General features: G+C 37.9%; 1 protein-coding gene across 2 annotated transcripts in view; it reads left to right on the forward strand.

The window, feature by feature from the left end:
• Positions 1–19,868, forward strand: part of LOC124776750 (LIM and senescent cell antigen-like-containing domain protein 1) — a 66,021-nt gene extending 46,153 nt beyond the window's left edge. The window contains exons 8-10 of one of the 2 annotated variants that reach the window (XM_047251876.1): positions 11,424–11,565; positions 11,642–11,849; positions 18,233–19,868. In XM_047251876.1, coding sequence (XP_047107832.1) covers positions 11,424–11,565; positions 11,642–11,841 — 342 coding nt within the window. In that variant the 3' untranslated portion in view covers positions 11,842–11,849; positions 18,233–19,868. Of the gene's footprint in view, positions 1–11,423; positions 11,566–11,641; positions 11,850–16,012; positions 16,147–18,232 lie in introns of those variants that run through there. The other variant, XM_047251877.1, reaches the window with a different exon arrangement.
• Positions 19,869–24,507: the final 4,639 nt, after the last annotated feature.

Raw genomic sequence — 24,507 nt, forward strand, 5'->3', positions numbered from 1 at the left:
GAATATTTTGTGTTTGTGCTTACTAGTTATGTTACTTTGTGGTGTACAATACATTTCAGTTTTTCACTATGTTTTTAGACCGATGAGTCAAAACAGACACTGATACATGCTGATTTTAGGGTATGAGTACATACCAAACTACATGATGCATCTTAGTTGTCAACAGGCCACTGTTGAGGAAGGTAGTCTAGATATCCTCATGTGGAGGATGTTGACATTTGATATGTCTACCACCAGCTATAACTGGCAGATGACTCACATCATGTGCACCTGTTTTTTCACCTACTACACAGCACATGTGGCCTCTACCATTGGAAACAGAATTCACTATACCATTGCTCCTTGTTTAAGGTAAACGTCAGGATGATTTGTTTGAGAGGGCACAACCAATTTACTTACCCATCGTACCATTGCCCATTCTCTTGCTTGATGTCTAATACTGAGTGAGGTATCACAGTGGGCAGCACACTGGACTTGCATTTGGGAGGATGATGTTTCAAACCTACATCTGGCCATCCTGATTTAGGTTTTCCATGATTTCCCTAAACCGCTTCTGGCAAATGTCGGGATGGTTGTTTTGTGGATCTTTTCTGCTACCCTTCTTGTAGATGGGTGTGACCTGTGCTTGAAAGGGCATGGCCGACTTCCTTTCCCATCCTTTCCTAATCTGATGGGACCGATGACTTCACTGGTTGGTCTCCTCCCCCAAATCAACCAATTTCCTCTCCCATCCATCTTTATGTGAGTTTCTGCTTCATCTTTAATGATCTCATAGTCAGTGCGACATAAAATTCTAATCTTATCTCTTTCCATCTCTAATCACCTCAACTTCATCTTTTTTTTAAACTGTGCCAAAATGGTTTGAGAACATGTGAAGGTCCTTGTGTGGCCCACAAGGTCAACAAACTTCAGTCCTACTGAGCACATACGGGATGCCATTGTACCTTGGACCAACTCGGACAAATCTGCATGAGCTGTGGGACACGTTTGAGCAGTTGTGGATCAGGATGTTTTCCCAGTGGTTTTGGTGTATAGTGGAGTCCACACCATGATGGATCATCGCCATCATCAAGGCCAGAGTGGGTGTTGCTTGTTACTATATACAAGGCTCTAATTTAATTAATAATTAGTGTAGATAGCATTCTGATGCCCAATAGCTGCAAGATGGCACATTAGTTATGGTACTATTTCCTTACACCACTTAAGGTGATTCTGAGGAAGATTTTTTTGAAAGAACTGTTGCAGATTTACTGTTGAGTGCTTGTCTAGTGCAAGCTCATGCTCCATCTCTAATGAGATCAGTGTTGACAAGATGTTAAACACTAATCATCTGCCACCTCCCCTCCCCACACCCCCTCCTTTTGTAAGAGATTTCTGTATCTGCCATCATTTTCTGCGTAAATCATCTTCAGAAAGTCACAGTATCTTGTGATCTACTCCACAATTCTCCTTTCGAAACAATTACTTCTCTAGTATACCTGGGAACATGCTCTCCTGAGACACCATAGGGAGGTTTGTAACTTCTTTATCTTTCTTTGTTTCCTTTTCCTTTGTTTATCACATTATTTAGTCCCATCATACACTGATCTGACAAAATATATGGGATAGCAATATGCACGTATACAGATGGCAGCAGTATTGCGAACAAAGGGTGTGAAAGCGTAGTGCAGTGGTGGCTCTGTCATTTGTATTTGGCTGAATCATGTGAACAGGCTACTGATATGATTATGACCGCATGACTTTGAACGTGGAATGGTTGTTGGAGCTAGATGCATGGGACATTTTATTTTGGAACTTGTTAGGGAAGTCAATATTCTGAGATCCACAGTGTCAAAAGTGTGCTGAGAATACCAGATTTCAGGCATTACCTCTCACTGTGAACAACGCAATGGCCAATGGCCTTCACTTAACGACAGAGAGCAATGGCGTTTGCATGGATTTGTCAGTGCTAACAGACAAGCAACCCTGTGTGATATAAATGCAGAAATCAATGTGGGATGTATGATGAACATATCCCTTAGGACAGTGCTGTGTAATTAGTAATTAATGGGCTATGGCAGCAACCAATTACTGATGCAAGTCCCTTTGCTAACAGCACGACATCAACTGCAATGCTTCTCCTGGGATTGTGACCATATTAGTTGGACACTGGCAACTGGAAAACTGTGGCCTGGTTCGGTGAGTTCAATTTCATTTGGTAAGAGCTGATAGTAGGCTTCAAGCATGACACAGATACCATAAAGCCGTGGATCCAAGTTGGCAAAGAGGCTCTGTGCAAGCTGGTGGTGGCCTCATATAGTGTGAGCTTTGTTTACATGGAATGGAACCAATCATCAACTAAAAATGGTTACATTTGGCTGCTTGGAGACCATTTGCAGCCATTCATGGATGTCGTGCTCTCAGACAATGATGGAATTTTTAAGATGACAATGTGCCATGTTACCAGGACACAATTGTTCACTATTGGCTTGAAGAACATTCTGGACAGTTAAAGCGAACAATTTGGCCTCCCAGGTTGCCCATTATGAATTCCATCGAACATTTATGGAACATAATCAAGAGGTCAGACCATGTATAAAATCCTGCACTGGCAACATTTTGCAATTATGGATGGCTACACAGGCAGCATAGATCATTATTTCTGCAAGGGACTCCCAATAACTTGTTGAGTCCATGCCATGTCAAGTTGTTGCACTATGCTTGGCAAAAGGAGGTGCAATATGATATTAGGTGGTATTTCATGACTTCTGTCACCTCAGTGTATTAGTAGCAGCCCTATAGAAAGTTTCAGACCTTTAAACTATGAAAGCAAAGAAGGAATACTTTGTTAATGGATCATATCTGAACCACTTTAATTCTGATAGTGATAGTGTACTGTCTGCATCTGGTACAGACAGAAAACAAAAGCAAGAGCTTAATGGAGGAAGTTTGAAAATCACCTTGAAAGTTAGTTATAATAAGACTAAAATTATGTATACCTGACCTATTGTGGGGGGGGGGGGGGGGGGGGGGTTGGGCAAGTGCTAATAGGACTTACACGTAGAGGGTTCCCTACAGACTTAATTATTTGTATAGACAGTTCAACCAGCCTTGAGAATCGAGAATCTCAATGATTTTGCCTGTTATTGACTTTGATACTAATAAGATATTGGTACCAGGAATTTCAAGACTTTTGTGAATGTATTAATTTTAAGTTTGTGATATAATTACAAATTTTCAATTTCATGATTTTTTCATTTACTTCTACTGTGAAACATTGCTTCTTTCCAAATTTCATGACTATATAAGTTGTAATGAGTGAGTTTGCAGCTAACAAAATATGTGAAATAAATGGCCATATTTTTTTATTCCAATTACTTTTACACCAGCAACACGTTCACCCATTCCTATCCATTAACCAAATGGACAAACATACACAGTCAGATAATAAATGACAATTCTTTTTCTGTTTGAGATAATTACAAATCAACAACTTTCATATATTTGCTGCACTTGTTGTGTGAATCCTTGCTTCTTGGGCAAATTTTATGATTCTAGGCCAAAAGGAAGTACCCTATAGGTTTTGATGAGCGAGTTTGCAAAAGTCAAAATATGTGACATAAATGGCAGTACCTTTTGATTGCGTTGACTTAAAAGCTTACATTTATTACACTGCCAAGAGACCTTAGATCTTAGTTACGTGACATAAATTTCAACTTGATACGTCTACCCTTAATGACCTGACAGACAAAACAGCTGCATTATGAATGACAAAAAGTGATTCCCCCCCATGTGATTTAATTACAAATTATAAATGTTGAGATTTTTGCCTTTGGTTCTACTGTGAAACTTAGTTTCTTGCCAAATCTCATGATTCTATGTCAACGGGAAGTACCTTATAGGTTTTGATGAATGAATTTGGGAGTATCAAAATACATGCGTCTATACTCTGCAAACCACCATGAGAGGCATAGCAAGAGGGTACATCCCATGGTACCAATTATTAGGGTTTCTTCCCATTCCATTCACGTATGGAGAGTGAGAAGAATGCTTGTTTGAATGCCCTAATGCGTGCTGTAATTATTGTAATCTTATCCTCACGATGCCAATGTGAGTAATATTGTGAACAATAAGTTGTAGTACATTCCTAGAATCATCATTTAAAGACAATTTTTGAAACTTTGTTAATAGACTTTCTCGGTATAGTTTACCTCTGTCTTCAAAAGACTTCCAGTTCAGTGCCTTCCGTATCTTTGTGACACTCTCCCCCAGATCAAACAAACCTATGACCATTTGTGCTGCCCTTCTCTGTATATTGCAACATCCACTGTTAGTCCTCTTTGGTACGAGTCCCACACACTTGATAAATTTTCTGGAACTGGTTGCACAAGGGATTTGTGAGCAATCTCCTTCGTAGACTGATTGCACTTCCCCAGTATTCCAGCAATAAACTTAAGTCTATCTCATGTTTTACCCACGACTGAGCCTATGAGATCATTCCATTTCATGTCCGTGCAAAGTGTGACACCCAGGTATTTTTATGGGTTGGCCAATTCCAGCAGTGACTCATTGATGTTAAAAGATACTACATTTTCTGGTTTTGTGAAGTGCACAGTTTTACATAGCCAAACATTTAAAGCAAGTTCCCAGTGTGCACCACTTTGAAATTTTATCAAGATCTGACTGAATATTTATGCAGCTCCTCACGGATAGTGCTTGATTATAGATAACTGCATCACCTGTAAAAAAAATCTTAAGTTACTATTATCATCATCTCCCATGCCATTAATATACAACGTGAACAGCAAGGCTCCTAACACATTACCCTGGGGCTCACCTGAAGTTACTTCTACATCTGACGATGACCCTCCACCGAAGATAACATGCTGCATCCTCCCTACCAAAAAGTCCTCAATTCAGTCACAAATTTCACTTGATAAGCAATATGATCTTACTTTTGACAATAAGCATATGTGTGGTACTGAATCAACTGCTTTTTGGAAATCGAGAAGTACTGCTTCTACCTGATTGCCATGATCCAAAGGTTTCAGGATGTCATGTGAATGATGGGAGTTGGGTTTCCCATGATGGATGTTTCCATACTACATTCTGGTTGGTATTGAGAAGGACTTTCTGTTCAAGATACCTCATTATGATTGAGCTCAGAATATGATCTAAGATTCTATAGCAAATCGATGTCAAGGATATTGGATGGTTGTTTTGTGGATCATTTCTGCTACCCTTCTTGTAGATGGGTGTGACCTGTGCTTTTTCCAAGAACTGGGGATCTAAGATATAGTTAGAAGAGGGGCTAACTCAGCTGCAAATTCAGTATATAATTTGGTAGGGATTCCATCAGCCCCTGGAGCTTTGTTCAGTGGAGCTTTTTCTCAATATCACTGATAATAGTGCTTAGTTTATTCACCTTTTCAGTGGTATAAAAATTAAATTTGGGCAATTCTGCTGAGTTTTACTTTGTATAGGAACATTTGAAAATGGAGTTAAGCATTTCAGCATTTGCTTTGCTACCCTCAATTTTGGTTCCTGTGTCATTCACTAAGGACTGGACCTAAGTTTGGTGTCACTAACAGCCTTTACACGTGACCAGAATTCTTTGAGATTTGTCAAATATCATTTGACAATATTCTGCTACAGGCCTATTTGTTGCCACAAGACCCAATATATTTCCATCATGATGGGGCTACTAACAATCTGTTGTAGGAAGTTTCCAGAGATGGCATGTAGAAATGTTTCACAGGATGTCTTATCACACCTATCATTAACAAAACTGTGATTTTCCCAGTTAGTTGGTTGATGATTGTAGGCTCCACCAGTGATAAGATTATGACAAGGGAAACTATGTACAAATGAACAGAGGTTTTCTCTAAAGTTGTTGGCTACATCCAGTTATCATTTTATGCCCACCAACCCTGATACTAAGTCTTGCCCAAATAGCTCACATTGAAATTCAATTTCCCATTTGCGTATTCTTTATGTACAGTTATGTATTTTTCTGAAAAATCTCACTGCTATCAATTTCAGGTTTCAACCAGCTCTCTGTAGCTGGTATTATGTGGACTTCACTACTTTTTGTGAGCATTTCAAACTCTGGTACTTTGTTGCAAATGCTTCAGCAGTTTAGCATTAGGATTTTAATACTCTCACCTATGGGCGACATTTCTTTCAATCTTACCCTGGTACTTCTGGGTTTCCTGCAGCTGTTGTTACCTGAATTGGATGGAGAGTTTCCTAATCTAAAAACCCATGTATGCACTTCACACAGAGTCAACTGCCTGAGTAGCAGCATCTGATGTTTAGTGTACACCTAACCCATTTATCGTGAGCCTACAGTTCTCAGCCCTACGGCACAAGTCGAGGAAGTTGTTGCCCAGCTTGTCACAGAACCTTCGAAGCCTCTGGTTCAGTCCTTCCACTCGAACTAATGGGCCACAATTAGTTCTGCGGACAATGCTGCAAATTGTGAGCTTCGTACAGACTCCATGTTCCAACATGGGTCATAATCCGCAGTTAATTTCACCCTGTTCCCTCAGTGCCTGCTGGAATAGCCTCTTCAATATGTTGAATGAGGCTCCTTGGCATTCACACTGCATGCTCCTGGTGCCCTTTCCTGTCCCTTCCTGCCATTTCTGTGAGGGGTACCATCATTCGCTCTTAAATTTGAACTGCCAGTGAGCAATACACCCCTACCGTTTTGTATTTGCCTCCTCTCGACACTGAACAAAACCGGTTTCCCCAAATCAGGTGAAGTGAGTTCCATTGGCTCAGTTTCTGTGAAAGACAGCACCCCAAACTTGGTGGTTAGGGGGATTGGTACTACACCCTGGGTCTGATGCTGGTATCACAGGTATATGACTCTTGGGAGCTCTTCCAGCACACCAGTTTGCAGCAGCTGCCAATTGTTTGACAGCAGTCAGGTTTATTTCCAGCTGCATATTAACTTCAACCAACTCATCCCATATTAAGAGAACAGCATTCGCAATGGAGCTTCCTTTTTCCTGGTGCAATGTATTAAAACTTGAAATTCAACCAAGTGATAATCATTTAATCTATTGAACTAAAAAGTTACTAATTCCCTATAGGAATTGAAGCAAACACACAAAACACGATTTATATTAAGACGACACAAAAACCTATGTTAAAAATTACTAGTTTTCTATTGAGGTTGATTACAGTTGTTAGGGAACACGAAAACATAGTTCATTTACGATAAATGTAGGTAGTATATAGGGCTACTCTTCTTTAAGGAAAACTAGATATAACAGAAAATTTTAGAATATTTGCTACAGTAACTAAGTCATGTGACATAAATGGCAACACTATGTGATTGTGTTGACTTGGAAGCTTCAAGCTTTTACCCTGCTAAGGGACCATAGGCCTTAGTATGTGACATAAATTTCAGCTTGATACCTCTGGCAGTTCCTGAGAAAGGGGTTTTTGATAGTTAGACAGACAGGCGGACAAAAAACAGTGTGATCCTATAAGGGTTCCATTTTTACCAGTTGAGGTACAGAATCCTAAGAAGGGCAAATTGACAAGAAAGTCATAGAACCAAGTGATCACTTGTTGTATTTATGATAGTTGTAGATAACAACTGGATAGACATTTGAGGAACTAAACATGAGTAAAAATGAACTGGATTTTTTAAAAATTAAGCTTCTGTTGTGCGTGAAAAGAAAAGTAAACAGATTGTATAACCAGTTTCATCTTCCGACCATGAAACACGGGTGTTTAACCTAAAATCCATGCAAAAACTGAGGGTTGTTCAATGAGGATTGAACATTACTTGATGCAAATTAAGAGGAGGGATGTGGGGGGGGGGGGGATCTAGGTACTTAATGGATTGTAAAATGCAATTACGATTGATGAAAGGGTAATGGAGGAGGGCAGAGCATGAAGCCAAGTGAGTGGATGGTAGATAGACAAAGGAATTCTTTGCTGCATTCTATGAGATATAAAAGAACGAGATAGTGACCTAATGAAAGGTGGGTATATGACATTAAAAGTATGCTAGAATGACGTTGCATATAGCTGAAGTCTCGTAATGCATTTAAAAGTCTAGGAGGCCTTCATCTAGCATTGGATGTCAGATACTCGTGACATGTATCACAATTCAGTATCCCCCTTACAGACTGCTGGGATGCATAGAAGGTGATGAGTACAATAACGATATTTTTGGGAGTGGGAACCCATGTCTGTAGACAAGCAATTTGCATACTACAGGAACAAATGTGTGCAACACAACAAAAATGTATTCTACATGTCTAATGGGCGAAAGTGTGAGAGTGATGTAACATGACTCTGATAAGAAACTGTATTCCCAGGTAAGACAGTGAATGTACTTGCTTATTTGTTTACTTAATAACAGAGTTTATCTGCTGATCATAGACTCAAATTTCTGTGGGACATCACATTTCTCAGGTGTTTAAACATTATTCATTTATCAAATTAATCTGGCTTCTTGTGCCATTGTGTTGTTTTGTATACTTTATGTTATAATGTTTAATAAATTCATTACATTTTAAGCTGGAATTAATGGTCACTGCAAGATTATATGGCAAAATGATTCTAGATGGACATTAGCAACACTGTGACTTACAGCATCTCACCCTCTACAACAGCTCCGTTTCTCCAAATGTTTTGTCAGATATCTCCAGAAGTTTCCTAGCAAACTGAAAGAAATCATTAAGATCTCTCTAGCAGCTGTTGGCCATCATGCTTACAGTTCTGTGACAAAAGGTGTTGCTCTGACATTGTGTATCTGTAGGGAAGAAGGTCCTCTGACAATTTTCAAACAGAAAAGTGCTTGATATTGTTGTTGTAGTCTTCAGTCCAGAGACTGGTTTGATGCAGCTCTCCATGCTACTCTATCCTGTGCAAGGTTCTTCATCTCCCAGTACCTACTGCAACCTACATCCTTCTGAATCTGTTTAGTGTATTCATCTCTTGGTCTCCCTCTACGATTTTTACCCTCCACGCTGCCCTCCAATACTAAATTGGTGATCCCTTGATGCCTCAGAATATGCCCTACCAACCTATCCCTTCTTCTAGTCAAGTTGTGCCATAAATTTCTCTTCTCTCCAATTCTATTCAGTACGTCCTCATTAGTTACGTGATCTACCCATCTAATCTTCAGCATTCTTCTGTAGCACCACATTTCGAAAGCTTCTATTCTCTTCTTGTCCAAACTATTTATTGTCCATGTTTCACTTCCATACATGGCTACACTCCATACAAATACTTTCAGAAACGACTTCCTGACACTTAAATCTATACTTGTTGTTAACAAATTTCTCTTCTTCATAAATGCTTTCCTTGCCGTGGCCAGTCTACATTTTATATCCTCTCAACTTCGACCATCAACAGTTATTCTGCTCCCCAAATAGCAGAAGTCATTTACTATTTTAAGCATCTCATTTCCTAATCTAACTCCTGCAGCATCACCCAATTTAATCTGACTACATTCCATTATCCTCGTTTTGCTTCTGTTGATGTTCATCTTATATCCTCCTTTCAAGACACTGTCCATTCCGTTCAGCTGCTCTTCCAGGTCCTTTGCTGTCCCTGACAGAATTACAATGTCATCGGCGAACCTCAAAGTTTTTATTTCTTCTCCATGGATTTTAATTCCAACTCTGAATTTTTCTTTTGTTTCCTTTACTGCTTGCTCAATATACAGATATAATAACGTCGGGGATAGGCTACAACCCTGTCCCACTCCCTTCCCAACCACTGATTCCCTTTCATGCTCTGCAGTAGGTACTGGGAGATGAAGAACCTTGCACAGGATAGAGTAGCATGGAGAGCTGCATCAAACCAGTCTCTGGACTGAAGACTACAACAACAACAATATCAAGCACTTTTCTGTTTGATAACTGCCATCTAGTTTCAGTACAAATTGTAAATAGCACTTCGGTCCCTGTATTTTACCCCTGCCACCTTCAGAATTTGAAATAGAATTTTCCAGTCAACATTGTCAAAAGCTTTCTCTAAGTCTACAAACGCTAGAAACGTAGGTTTGCCCTTCCTTAATCTATTTTCTAAGATAACTCATAGGGTCAGTATTGCCTCACGTGTTCCAACATTTCTACGGAATCCAAACTGATCTTCGCCGAGGTCAGCTTCTACCAGTTTTTCCATTCGTCTGTAAAGAATTCATGTTGGTATTTTGCAGTCGTGGCTTATTAAATTGATAGTTCGGTAATTTTCACATCTGTCAACATCTGCTTTCTTTGGGATTGGAATTATTATATTCTTCTTGAAGTCTGAGGGTATTTCACCTGTCTCGTACATCTTTCTCACCAGATGGTAGAGTTTTGTTAGGCCTGCCTCTCCCAAGGCTGTCAGTAGTTCTAATGGAATGTTGTCTACTCCCAGGGCCTTGTTTTGACTTAGGTCTTTCAGTGCTCTGTCAAACTCTTTATGCAGTATCATATCTCCTATTTCTTCTTCATCTACATTCTCTTCCATTTCTATAATATTGTCCTCCTGTACATCGCCCTTGTATAGACCCTCTATATACTCCTTCCACCTTTGTGCTTTCCCTTCTTTGCTTAGAACTGGGTTTCCATCTGAGCTCTTGATATTCATACAAGTCGTTCTCTTTTCTCCAAAGGTCTCTTTAATTTTTCTGTAGGCAGTATCTAACTTAACCCTAGTGGTATGTGCCTCTACATCCTTACATTTGTCCTCTAGCCATCCCTGCTTAGCCATTTTGCACTTCCTGTCGATCTCATTTTTGAGACTTTTGTATTCCTTTTTGCCTGCTTCATTTACTGCATGTTTATATTTTCTCCTTACATCAATTAAATTCATTATCTCTTCTGTTAAGCAAGGATTTCTACTAGCCCTCGTCTTATTACCTACTTGATCCTCTGCTGCCTTCACCACTTCATCTCTCAAAGCTGCCAATTCTTCTTCTACTGTATTTCTTTTCCCCATTCTTGTCAATCGTTCCCTAATGCTCTCCCTGAAGCTCTCTACAACCTGTGGTTCTTTCAGTTTATCCAGGTCCCATCTCCTTAAATTCCCAGCTTTTTCCAGTTTCTTCAGTTTTAATCTGCAGTTTATCTGCTCAATATTAACAAAAATATAAATTTCATTATGTTTATGTACAACTTTTTTCTAATCAGTCTTAAGTAATAGCCCATTGTCACAGCCATATCACTCACTCGGGTATAAATGTTACTTGTGGACTAAATAATCGTATCTTAAACCTTAATCCCTTAAAAGTACTGCCTGCGAATCAGCAAAAACACCCAAAAATAGTTCACTGTTGTACTTGGCTAGTATTGTTTCACTATAAGGATTTGCACAGATTAATTTTGTAATCTCTATCACTAAAGAAATATATGTGTTGGGGGGATATGTCTTTCACTGACTGTCATATGCGGTGTTTAAATGTATAATCTGCTCTATATTTTCAGCATTTTGTTTGTGCCAAGTGTGAGAAACCTTTTCTGGGCCATAGACATTATGAGAAAAAGGGTTTAGCCTATTGTGAAACTCATTACCATCAGTTATTTGGAAATTTGTGCTTTGTCTGTAACCAAGTGATTTCGGGAGATGGTAAGTGGCATTTGATATTGGTAATTTAATGGAAAACTACATTTATCAGATATTTAATCATATTTTGCTGTTACAGTTTTCACTGCTATGAACAAAGCTTGGTGTGTTCACCACTTTGCATGTTCCATCTGTGATCAAAAGATGAATCAGCGTACCAAGTTTTACGAATTTGACTTGAAGCCTGTGTGTAAGAAATGTTATGAGAAATTTCCATCTGAATTGAAACGCCGATTACGTAAGGCTCATGAGCAGACACCCAAGAAAACCTCTGCATAAGATGAAAGGTAATAACTATATCATTGACAGTTATTGTACTCACCTTTTTATTTTATTTTATATGCTATTTAGGTACTTGAATTTTATATGTCATCTTGTATTAGGCTCTGCAGAAATGTTGCTCTACCATTACAAGGAAAAAATATTCCCTTTATTACAAAATACAGTCCTAGAACAGGATTCAATAAACAAGGTGCAGGGTGTTTTCATGTATGAGACAAGCACTGTCTCCAACACTCAAGTGGGAACCAGTTCCCCTGTAAGCAGGCTCTGACACTCCAGCTCAGTATTCAGACAGTGTGGTGGATGGTGTATCAATTATAGCCAAGAATAATATGTATGATTTAGAATCAGCCTCAGAAGGAAGTCAAAGAAAATTGTTGCACCATTAAGTTATTTAGATTTGTATCAGTAGCATCTGCTCACAGAACTCTCTACGAATGAAACATTACAAAGTAATATAGTACATCGTCTGACCAGTTCATGTACTATTGCTCAATGTCAGTACTGCAACATCTCTGTTGTAGTGTGTGTGTAATGAAGAACTTGATCTTGAAATGTTGAACGCTTTTATGATGAGGCAGAAATAAATCTATGTATGGGAACTCTCAGAAGAGTTGACACTGTAGCTCTGAGAAACCTCAACAGTTTCATCGGCAGCCTCTGCACAACATGAAAATGAGGGTATGGTGTGGAATTAGTGTGATGCAAATTATTAGACCAATCTTTTACCAGCAAACCACATCTTTTGAAAGGTACATGAACAATATACTGGAACCTTGTTTCAAAGACCTAACAGCTGTTGAAAAAAAAAAAAAAAAAAAAAAAGGAAAAAGCTATGGTTATTTCACACAAAACGTTGTAAGAGCAAACACTTCCAGTGTTTATATGACAGTACAACTAACTGTTTATCTTGATAAAAACTGTTGTTATGTCAGAGAGAATATTAACAACATTCTTCGGCAGAAGAGAAGTACCAACATAAATAACATAAGCTTTCTGAGTTTTAGGACATTTAGGAAGCTTTTATGGTTATGACATATTTACTATCTCCTGTAGAATTTGCATGCAGCTATCTTTAAAATTAGATTATTATGCACAGTGAACACCAGTAATTCATTTAACGTGGTTTGGTATTTGTAGTTTACTCCTTTGATGCTGTATGGGAAATATTTTGCAGCATCTTAGTTAAGGCAATATTTTTAGAGCAGAGTCTTGCTATTAAGTTCACAATTGATAAGGAGTGAATTTTTTCTATGACATCACAGTACATCACCTTCTAGATGAGATTTCTTGTTGACAAAATACAGTTGTTTAGAAACACAATTGCATTCTTTCAATGAACATGAGATTTTGTGATTTGTGTGGGCTAATGCTGAAAGAATTGTTCATTTTCTGTTCCGATATTGTCTCTTTGAATGACTTGTTCAAGACCTCTATTTTGTCATCCTTTCATTTTATCTTTAATGTTTGGAATGAAGTAACAGAGGTGAAATCCAGTGAATGGATGGGGATATGGTTGTGAATGTGTTGCACATTTGGGTTTAAAGTTTCTCAGCAGTGATCGCCATATGAACAGAAGCATTTTTTGGAAGAGCACCTGTGACTTCTGTTGCCACAAATTGGATTCCTTCAGTGTAGACATGTGTCTAAATGTTTTGTCGTTGTCCAGTAATTATCAGAATTAACCATTTAATCTTGTGGAAAGATCAACAAAGCCTTTATGTTTGAGTTGAACATTCATAAGATCCTACTGCAGTGTTATCTCTATGCTTTGTGTTACGGGAGAGTAGTCTGATGATAACTGGAAGATAATCAGAGGGCAATATGAGGCAAAGCTCTGAGTTTGATGGCTTAAAAAAACACATGGACAAATCACAATTACAGACAGTGAGGTGATGTGAATTTGATGGCCGCCTGGTGGTATCTGGTGAGCCCTCTCTAGCAGTGGCACATGGTTGCTAGTTTAAATGTTTCATCTGTGGAGATGAGTATGGTGCATGACATGCTGAGTACAGTCAACAAACAGGCTGTCAATACTACACCCCCCCCCTTCCCCCCTCAAAAAATAGTGCACTATTGTTGCATAGTGTGAATGCAGGAGTCGAGAAGGTGTGGCGGAGCTAAGGCCTCCATCTAACAGCAGGGTGATTGCAGAATTGGCACTGCTGTTAATGCAGGCTCGGTGTCTGTGAGTGACTTCACTGTGAATGGCACTGGATACTACGGCACCGGCAGCGTAGGCAGGCAGGGCTCGAGCTCCATGGCAAGGTCATATGATGACCCATGTGCATGAATGTCAGGCACCAGCATGGACTGCTCGTGACTGCAGTCTGGGATGCAGGCAGCATTTCTAAAACTTAAAAATCTGTGGTAGGATAATAATAATCACAGAAATGTACTTGATTAAGTGTTTTTGATGGATGCCTGAAGTGACACAAGCGGTATAATGAGTCAACCTGTCATCTGAGTGATGATGGTGGATTTCCAGTTGGAGGCTTGCTAAAGACATGGTAGAAAACTTTATCCTTCATGCAGAACTTTGCTGTGAAGTTGGCTACTGAAGCTGTGTTGAGTGTGACATAGATGCAGCAGAGTGCAGTGCCGAAAACAACATAATAAGTTCGCCTGTGAAATGTCATGGAAAGACAAAGTGTGATAGGTATTGAAAACAACACCAAAGCATTTTCCCTTAGATCTGACACTGGACTCTGGGACCTTGAAAGGGTGAATGAAATGTTCGCCTTCACTATTCGATTGAGGAGAGAACAGTGCCATATTTGGATATGATTCCTATTTCATTGGCAAAGAAATTCCAATGAAGAAAATTGTGGACGTGGACCATTGTGAATCAATAACCATTTGATTGTTAACAGGTGTTAATAGTTGCATTAAAGTTGTTAGAAAGTCTGATTTTTCCATTCAGTTTTCTTATGATAATTGTAGGAGATGCCCAATGACTGGAAGAAATAGGCTTCAGTACAAGAATTTGTCCTAATCTGTAGAGTTCAGAAGCATCTTTATCACGAATGGCATTGTGAGCATTGTCTTGGAGCACAATGTACACATGAAAATTCTTTGTGTGTTCCAGGATGCCAGCAAACACATGTTTATATTTTTCACACATCTGATGAACGCTGAGTTGGTAGACTTGCGTGTCAATAGCATTCTCATTGTTCTGAATATTTAATCCAAACAAATCAGATGCATTCCATGCCAAACATAATGGGACTTGAGTGTGATTGAACTACTGTGAATGGCACTAATACAGTCCTATTTTGATCATTTGCTTACAGGGTGCACATCCAAAGAAGATACTTTGCCTTTATAGCGTTTTAGGTACAGGTTTGCGTTTTGGAGCTAGGGTGTCCCAATTGCTCGCAAGTAGTTCGAGTAATCGAGCAATTAGTGTGATAGAAGCACCAGTATCTAACTGAAATGGTACACAACCGATTGCATATCTGTAAAGATACAAATAGTTTGTGAAACTTCCTGGCAGATTAAAACTGTGTGCCCGACCGAGACTCGAACTCGGGACCTTTGCCTTTCGCGGGCAGGTGCTCTACCAACTGAGCTACCGAAGCACGACTCACGCCCGGTACTCACAGCTTTACTTCTGCCAGTACCTCGTCTCCTACCTTCCAAACTTTACAGAAGCTCTCCTGCGAACCTTGCAGAACTAGCACTCCTGAAAGAAAGGATATTGCGGAGAGCTTCTGTAAAGTTTGGAAGGTAGGAGACGAGGTACTGGCAGAAGTAAAGCTGTGAGTACCGGGCGTGAGTCATGCTTCGGTAGCTCAGTTGGTAGAGCACCTGCCCGCGAAAGGCAAAGGTCCCGAGTTCGAGTCTCGGTCGGGCACACAGTTTTAATCTGCCAGGAAGTTTCATATCAGCGCACACTCCACTGCAGAGTGAAAATCTCACTCTGGAAATAGTTTGTGGTTTGTTCTGTGAATATGACTGACAGTTTTGATTTTAAGAAGACTGCTTTTTATCTGTTTAGAGAGAGAGAGAGAGAGAGAGAGAGAGAGAGAGAGAGAGAGAGAGAGAGAGAGAGTGTGCAAGAGCGAGGGAGCCTTCTGCTGTTTGTCCATGTGAAGAAAGCCAGTTTTATTTATCCAAGTATTACACTATGTGTGTTGCTTTATGATTTTTGTGCTTGCATTTACAGTTCAGTATGCAGAGATGTTGAATCTTCTTCCATAGATCCAAGTAGTTACAAATCACAAACTCGTCATCAGAGAAGTCTGTTGTGCCCATTGGTGTAATGAGGAGAATGAACATTAGAACACATCAAACACTATAGAAGGATTAAAATGTAAATGTATTTATTTACAATATATTTTACATAAATGATACATAACTTTGTATCCTTCGGTCTCTCTCCCTCTCCCTCTCCCCCACCCCTCCTCCCGCTCTCTCACCCCTCTCCCCCTCCTCCCTGCTCCCTCCTCACTGCTCCTCTCTTTCTCCCCCCCTCCCCCGTGCACTAGTACTTAATTCACAATATTATTGAGCAGCTGTTGCAGTGACGGTGTCGAGCTAGGTTTGGCAAGTCTCACTGTCTACATTTGTAAAATCCCACTGTATTATCATCTGTATGGTCAAATATATCTAAAAAGAAAGATGATGAAACTTACCAAACAAAAGCGCTGGCAGGTCGATAGACAAACAAACAAACACAAACATACACACAAAAAATTTTTCCCACGTGGAATGTTTCCCTCTATTATATTCACATCTGTATGGTCAGTGTGATTGGAGTGTAGTCTGATGATAATCTGAGAACAGTCTGAGTGTGGTAGCTTAAAAAGACTCGCGGACCAATCACAGTTGTGGACAGTGAGACGACACAAATTCTGCATCCTCTGGTGACATGTATAGCACCACCTGGCGGCTTCTGTCAAACTCCCTCTAGTGGAGGCCCAAGCACCACCTGATGGCTTGTGCAAATTCCCTCCAGTGGCGGCTCACAGCAGCCAGTTTAAATGATTCTTCTGTGGAAAATAGAGTGACATGCCGAGTGCAGTTATGAACAAACTGTTTATACCACACAAGTGATTTTCTTTTGCTCATGTGTAAGATTTTTAGGAGAGATTTGTACTAAGTGTTGATGTCTCCAACTTCTGTATGTGAATAAGGGCCACTGTCTTTATGTTTATTCTTGTATCATCAGCAGCATTGCTGATTGTGAGGCAACATGATCTTTTCAAGAATTTACACACTTGCTTTCTGTGGTTTCACAGGGAACTTCATAACAGCTATCTGCTCTCCAAAGTTGGTATTACTTCCCCTCATCACATATACAGACCATATGTGGACAGAACAGAACTGCACTTATCACAGTGTTGACTAGGAAATTGCAAGCAATTGAGATTCTTTTGGGTAGTGGACAAAGAAACTACTTCATTCTAAAAATAGTGCATGCAGTATAATCTGTGCTGCAAACACAATCATAAGACCTTTTACATTTTCAACTACCTTGCTAAAAAATTAAAAATGACCAGTGAGAAACTATATATTTTCTTGTCAGAGTAGAGAATTATCTCTGCAAACTCCTTCTGACATCTGAAGGGCTACCCAAGATCGATTTAACTTTTATGTTTATTATTGTGAGTAACTAAAATGCATGGAATTTTTTAAAAAAATTGTGTAATATTGGCACTAGAATTGTTATGTAGTCCACCCATTCTGATTTTGGTTTTTCGTTTTATCCCATAGTAATCGTGTATAGTGACTGATTTCTAACAATAGTACAGCCTTCTGCATTCCTGGCCATATATTATTAATATTAAATTGACATATTATTACTGATGCAGTGTTATTAGTGTGGCTGTTATTCAGTGTGCTTATTAATTATCCATCTATTGTAATGAATGTTACATTATTGTGGTTGGAGGTTCTGGAGATGTGTGGGTTCTCAATGAAGCAGTTTGTTTGTCTGAGGGATCAGAGCAAATAAGGTATGGTAGGCACAGAATCATCCAGGTTTACATTATTTGGTATTATGGAGAATGCAAATGTAAAAGTTCACCAGCATTTTTTTAATACTACGGCACTCTGAAAACACATGAAATATATAGAACTATGACGAACTTGTAACAGCAATATAAAATTTGTTTCAGTGCTTGTATAAACATTTCAGAATGTCTGAAAACAGTTCAGAGAATTACTGGAAAAAATTGTGAAGATGATAAAGAGTGTCTAGAAATATGCACATTTTAAAAAAGGTAATTTATTAAGACTCACAATTTTCTAATGAAAGTTGTAACTAAGTTGGGTGAATTTTATACTGATATTAAATTTGTGTTAATTAATGTTAATTAGGAGATCATTAAGCAAAAGTTAACTGTATTGTACATATAATGTACCCTCTATTCATCTGTTCCAGGATGCAAGACATCTACAAATTCAGTTTCCAGAATAAAAATATACAACTCTTATTTCACTCCTACAACTACTGTGCCTTACTGAAGTGCCTGAAATTTTTGTGTGTTCCATACTCTCGCTGCAGTGTTCTGTATGAGCCTTTATTGACAGTAGCATGATTACATTATGAAATTGTTATTGACCAACAACTTATATTGATGCATATGTATAATTTTATGTACATCTCCACTAAAATAACTGTAACTGTACAATCTTATGCATGCCATATTTATAACATTTACTATTTTGATAGTGCTTAATCCTAAAAAAATTCATTTATGTTGTTACAGTTGTAACATTAACCATTCTACCAGTGGGAGTTCTGTAATATGTGTTATACATGTTTGTTCAAATAATAGATTGAAATAGGAACTTCTTTTGTGACAACACTGTTGGATGCCCCAATCAGGATCACTATCAAAATGTGTAAAATAACAATAAAAACATATCAATTTTTGACAAATTAAGGCAATTGGATAGATAAAACTATCTACTCGTCAAGTGGCAAAACACACACATAAAAGATTATAATTAGGCAAGCGTATGGAGCCAGCGGCTCCTTCCTCAGGGATAAGGGCTGAAGGGGAAGGAAGAGGCGGGAAGGAAAAGGACTGTAGAGGTTCAGGAAAAGGGGTAGATTTCAGGAAAGTCACCCAATTACCTGACAGTATGAGCAGGGGCTTACCCAAATTCTACCCCTTTTCCTTCCCCTTCAACTCTTCTGCCTGAAGACGGAACCACTGGCTCCGAAAGCTGCCTAATTATAATCTGTTATGTGTGTGTTCTGCTGCCGCTTGATGAGTAGATTTTTTTTTTATCTATCCAATTACCTTAAAATGTTTAAAGTATAATAACTGGTTTAATAATATGACATTTTTCTCAGATGAATGTAAACAGTACATGCACAATTTTGAACAAAACATTGCATAGAGTTACAATATTTAAAAATATAAATAAATAAGTAATCCCCACCCCAACACACACAACCAATAAGAACAGCAACATCAGCATGGAGGAGTATATTAGAAAAAGTGATACTGTAACTTGAATGCAACTGTGATCTTATGAGTTAGTATTTTTTCAGGTGCAAAGTAATGGTTGCCATTCCTAATTTACATTACTTTCTTCAGTGCAAAAATTTCCCACTTTGTAATATTTTCAAAAAGTAATGTGTACAGTGAAAATTGTGTGTTCTGAAATTTTATTACCTTAATTTATGTTCACTTTTGGGTTGAAGCCTAGTATACAGATTTCCTGTTAAATGATCATGCAGTAGCCTGCTATTTCTGCTTCCCATTTCTTTCTTTAATCGATGTTGTCCTATGTCTTCAACCGAAGAGGTTGTAAGATAAAAGTTTTTGCTCTCCATTATTGAGGAATACTAATTAGAAGATAAATATGCCATGACTTAAATTTCATTCTTTAATTTTGTCAATGAAGCACAGTCCTTCCCATTCATAGAAAATGCGATCAGTTTTTTATAACTTGGTGTGTCCGTTCATTGATCATTTGAACGAGCGCACTTTTGTTGTTGCTACCCCCTCCGCCCCCTGCCCTGCCCCTGCCCCTGCCCCTGCCCCTGCCCCTGCCCCTGCCCCTGCCCCCCCCCCTCCCCCTCCCTTTTCCCATGCGCGTGACACACACAGTGGGTTCTGTCATGGATAATTTTAACTGTGAAGTTGAACTTACATTTTGATTGCCGTTTGATGACCAATGATATCTGAGTATGAAGTAAATAGCCATACTAGTGTGTGCAGGTTCACTACAGTACATTAGTTCTGAGATCATTATCACATATCTTTAAATTAGTTAGTAGACCATCGTAACGTATTTTTATGAATATAAGATCAAACTAACTTATTGATGTATGCTTTTACAGAACAAAAATGATTTTTTAAATACACAAGATTGCATTAGTTCCAGGAGCATTGGTATCTTTTAAGTCACCTGGTTTGAAACTCTCCTATTTTGGATCAGTGCAATGTATTGAGACAATTATTTGTTAATCAAACTTCATTTAGGTGCTGTATTTGCACTTTGGATCACATATCTCTGACAGTTATCATCGATGTATTAAAACTTGGTGTGTCATTTATTACAAGACAAACAATTGAAACTGCCATTTTTGTTATATTATTAATTATTTTGTAGTACTTTTCATATATTAAAATGGATTTAATTATTTTGTACTTTTTTATAGATTGATTTATATATGGTTAAGCACATTGAAGATTTATATTTCAGTGTTAGTTAATAATAGTCTGATTAAAATTATTTGTTAATTTACATCTGTCTAGTGCCACTACAGTTTTGTTAAAATTAGCCCTTGATTGTGGCTTGGTTAAACAAGAATGATTGACAGTGCATGCAGAAAGCACCATTTCTCACTGTGACCAGTAATATGTAAACAATATGTGGACAGATTTCTTTGCTCCACTAGTTAAATGACACTTGTTGCAATTGTGACACTTGCTGTGCACCTCTAACTTGCAAGTGAGTTAAATGTTATGTTGTGTCACATTGACGGTGGTGGGCAGTTTGCACTTTGTGTTGAGAGCTCTGGTTGGAGGTACTAAGTTACAAAATGCGATGTGTCAATTCACAAGTAATTTTAATAACTCAGTAACTTACAGTTCTTTCATACATGACATTATAAAAAAAAATCATTAGTTGTAATTCATTTTAGTAAGTGATTTTACATTATTTTTGTGCATAGCAAATTATGTCAGCCAGTTAAAGTAACTCAAAAAATAATTATGTAGGATGCTTTAAAGGATTATGCTTTTTACTCACATAATGTATTAGTGTGTCATTGAAGGGAAAGAAATTTTATTAAATTATCAACATTGATGTTTACTACCTTGTTGATATTAAACCCCATTGAATTCAAGATATAAATTAACTACCCTTGTCAATAAAAAAAATCTAAATGATTACCATATTAATTTATTATTAACTTCTGAATAGCGTGTAAAATATAATTATAATATTGGTTTACATGTAATGTGCTTTGTGCATTTGTGAACCTGTTGTAGGATGAGAAAATGATGAATCTCACAGCAATGTGTCATGAAAGCTCTGCTCTGGTGATGAAGGAAGGTTGGTTTGTTTGTTGCAGTCTGACAAAGAGTCTTCGCATTCCAAACCTCTACCTGCTCCTGTTGATATTGTGTTTTAGGTCGGAAAAGATTGTTAAATATTTATGTGTGCTTGTTGTTATTTGAATCATTTATACATACATACATACATGGACTTCTTATTTACTTTTCATGTTTAGGGACATATGTGTAGCAGTAATATTACAATTCAACAAGTCTTTTAAAGTAATTTCTAGGAGTCTGGAAAGTGTTGAAAAAATATTTTATTTTGTGGAAGGCAAAATTGTTTGTTAAAGCTTTGTCTTCAGTTAAAATATAGAAGTATGTGTATAATTCTCTAGTAACTTCACTACCAGACATTATAAAAAGGTATGAATCTCTGTGTTTCATGAGAATGGAATTTCTGTTTTGCATAACTTTTGTTATTTTAAACTTAGTGAGATTATATCCAGTTACATATTAACATGTATTAATCTCATCTCTGTTGAATTAAATCAGTTTTGTGTATCTACTCATGTTAAATTCCAAATATATCTCAGAAAATGATAATATTATCAAGAATTTTCTTGTGAACACTTTTTGTAAAACCGCGTCAAAGCAAACTAATTTTGCGCTATAAATTCACTACATTAATATGCAGCTTCTTATACCTGTCATTACTCTTCAGGTCAGAATCTTCATAACTTCTTCTAAGGACTGGTAAAAAACAGAAGTTATGAAGAAAAATTTATGTGTCCACGATATAATGTGTAATAAAACTCACTAAGGAAATAAACTTGAAGACTATACGACAGAAAGGGAAGAGGAAGCAGATAAACATGAGATGGAAAAATTTGACAGAACACTGAATGACCAAAGTCGATGGGGAATGACACAAAATTCCCTCAGAATTATTGAGGTCCCAGGGAAAGCATAGTACGGTGCAACTATTTCATATTGCATGTAAGATACACCAGAAAAGTAAAATACCTTCTTACTTAAAAAACAACATAATTCCGGTTCCAAAGAAAGCAAGTGTTGAAAGGTATGAATATAAGGAATAATTAATTTAATGAGTCATGATTGCAAAATACTGACACCGATTATGTGCAGATGAGTGCAAAAACTTTTGGAAAGATCAGTTTGTGTTCCAGTGAAATGTAGGAACATGAGAAGCAGTATTGACCATAAGATTTATTTTAGAAGATAGACTGAAAAAAGGCAACTTTATTTATGTCTATAGCATTTGTAGATATAGAGAAAGCTTTGGCAGTGTTGACTGGAATACATTCTTTGAAATTTTAGGATAACAGGGATAAAATACAGGGACTGAAAGTTTACCTACTGTCTAAGATCCAGGAGACATTGCAAGTCTGCCTGTTTATGTCTCACTTCTCCAGTAGCTTCAGTGCTTTGGAGACAGGATGAAAGCATTCAGACATCCCAAGAAGTTCCAAAGCAGTCTGACAATACAGAGCATAATGTTAAAGACAAATATAGGAAGAAGAGTTGTATGAAGACCATAAGATCAAGATGGTTTTACTGCTGGGTAGTAATCACGGGAACGGAATGTCAGAACTCTGTGAGAACTGATTACCAGGCAACTATCATTTTTAAACTAAGTGCCGAGTGCAGTGATGTCAGCTGTGATTTATTGGTAACCATAGTAGGATGTGCAGTTAACAGATAGGATAGTAGCCTGAATTATACAACTAGAACATGCACATTGCTGAGAATGCTTCTCAAAATAGTGTGAAAATTATGTCATTCTTTGAGTGATATGATAAGCTCTGGATGAAGCATTTGTGGAATGTGTTAATGGACAGCTTGGAAAATCACTTAGGGGAAAGGGACATTTGTACTTTGATGTTATTGAAGCATTGCCCTACACTAAGTCACATCATCCACAGCACGGTTTGCATCAGAATGCTTCTGGTAAGAGGCTGCTTGCATGGCTGACAGCCAAAAGCATCCATTCTGACCGAAGCAGTATCCATCCTATCCCAGTGGTTTCCAACCTGGTCGCTAGGCCTTTTTCGGGTAAATTCTTCCAAAATACAGAGCTGCATAGTAAATATAATTGTAGTCTAAATAGCTGCTGGTTCAAGAAAATACTGCAGCATGAACAAAGCCAAGGATATTGTGGGAAATGAATTTAGTGTCTTCTATCAAAACACCAGAAGCCTCATAAATAAAAATGATGAACTTCTCATCTCCATATATGAAAATAAAAAAGCAGTTGGAATTTCAGCAGACTATTTGTTCTTATCGGAACGTCGCATGAAAAACACTGAAACTGGACAGATTCAAAGAAAATACATTTTTAAATGTTTAACACCAAACCTGCTGTTTATTTACTGGCTGATTAGTTTTGGACTTTGCTCATTTTCAAATGCCACATATTTGTATTTAGGATGTGCAAACCTGCTGTTTATTTACTGGCTGATTAGTTTTGGGCTTTGCTCATTTTCAAATGCCACATATTTGTATTTAGGATGTGTTTGGTGTGGCATGTCACACACAGTGTAATTCAGTAAGAACAAATTCTCCATTTTAAATAAAATATCAATGTCAAGTGGTTACATCATGCTGGATAGTGAAAATATGAAAAAAGTTTTAAGTGTGATCACATAAATAAAACTGTCTGTACTATACAGGTTGTAAATACAAATATGTGGCGTGTGAAAATGGGTGAAGTCTGAAACTAATCAACCAGTAAGTAAACAGCTGCTTTGGTTTAAACATTTAAAAATATTTTCTTCAATATTTGTGATCTTCAAGCTGTGACTTTTATTTACCTAGAGGAGTTACATGCTGACATTTTACTCCATACTACTTTCTGTTATTCCAAATCTCAGTTTTGTGAAAAGTCATCATGTTTGGTAACAAAGATTCAAAACATCAGTCATTGCCCAGGTAAGTCTATTTGCCTTTGACTATTTTTGAGAGCCCTTCAACAGTCTGACTAGCCGCCATTGTCTAGCTTCATACCTCTGTAAGAGCTGCACTTACCCTTATCTTAAAATTTGAAATACTATACACTGTTTATACGCCCTACTTCTGTAACTTCAACATCGAAGTTACTCCATAGCCTAGTAAATTTTAACTGGCTTATTAAAACACAAGTTTCTTTTTGCCTTCCTATAATAGCCTTTCTTGG

The sequence above is a fragment of the Schistocerca piceifrons genome, chromosome 2, assembly GCF_021461385.2.
Source record: "Schistocerca piceifrons isolate TAMUIC-IGC-003096 chromosome 2, iqSchPice1.1, whole genome shotgun sequence".
NCBI lineage: Eukaryota > Metazoa > Arthropoda > Insecta > Orthoptera > Acrididae > Schistocerca > Schistocerca piceifrons.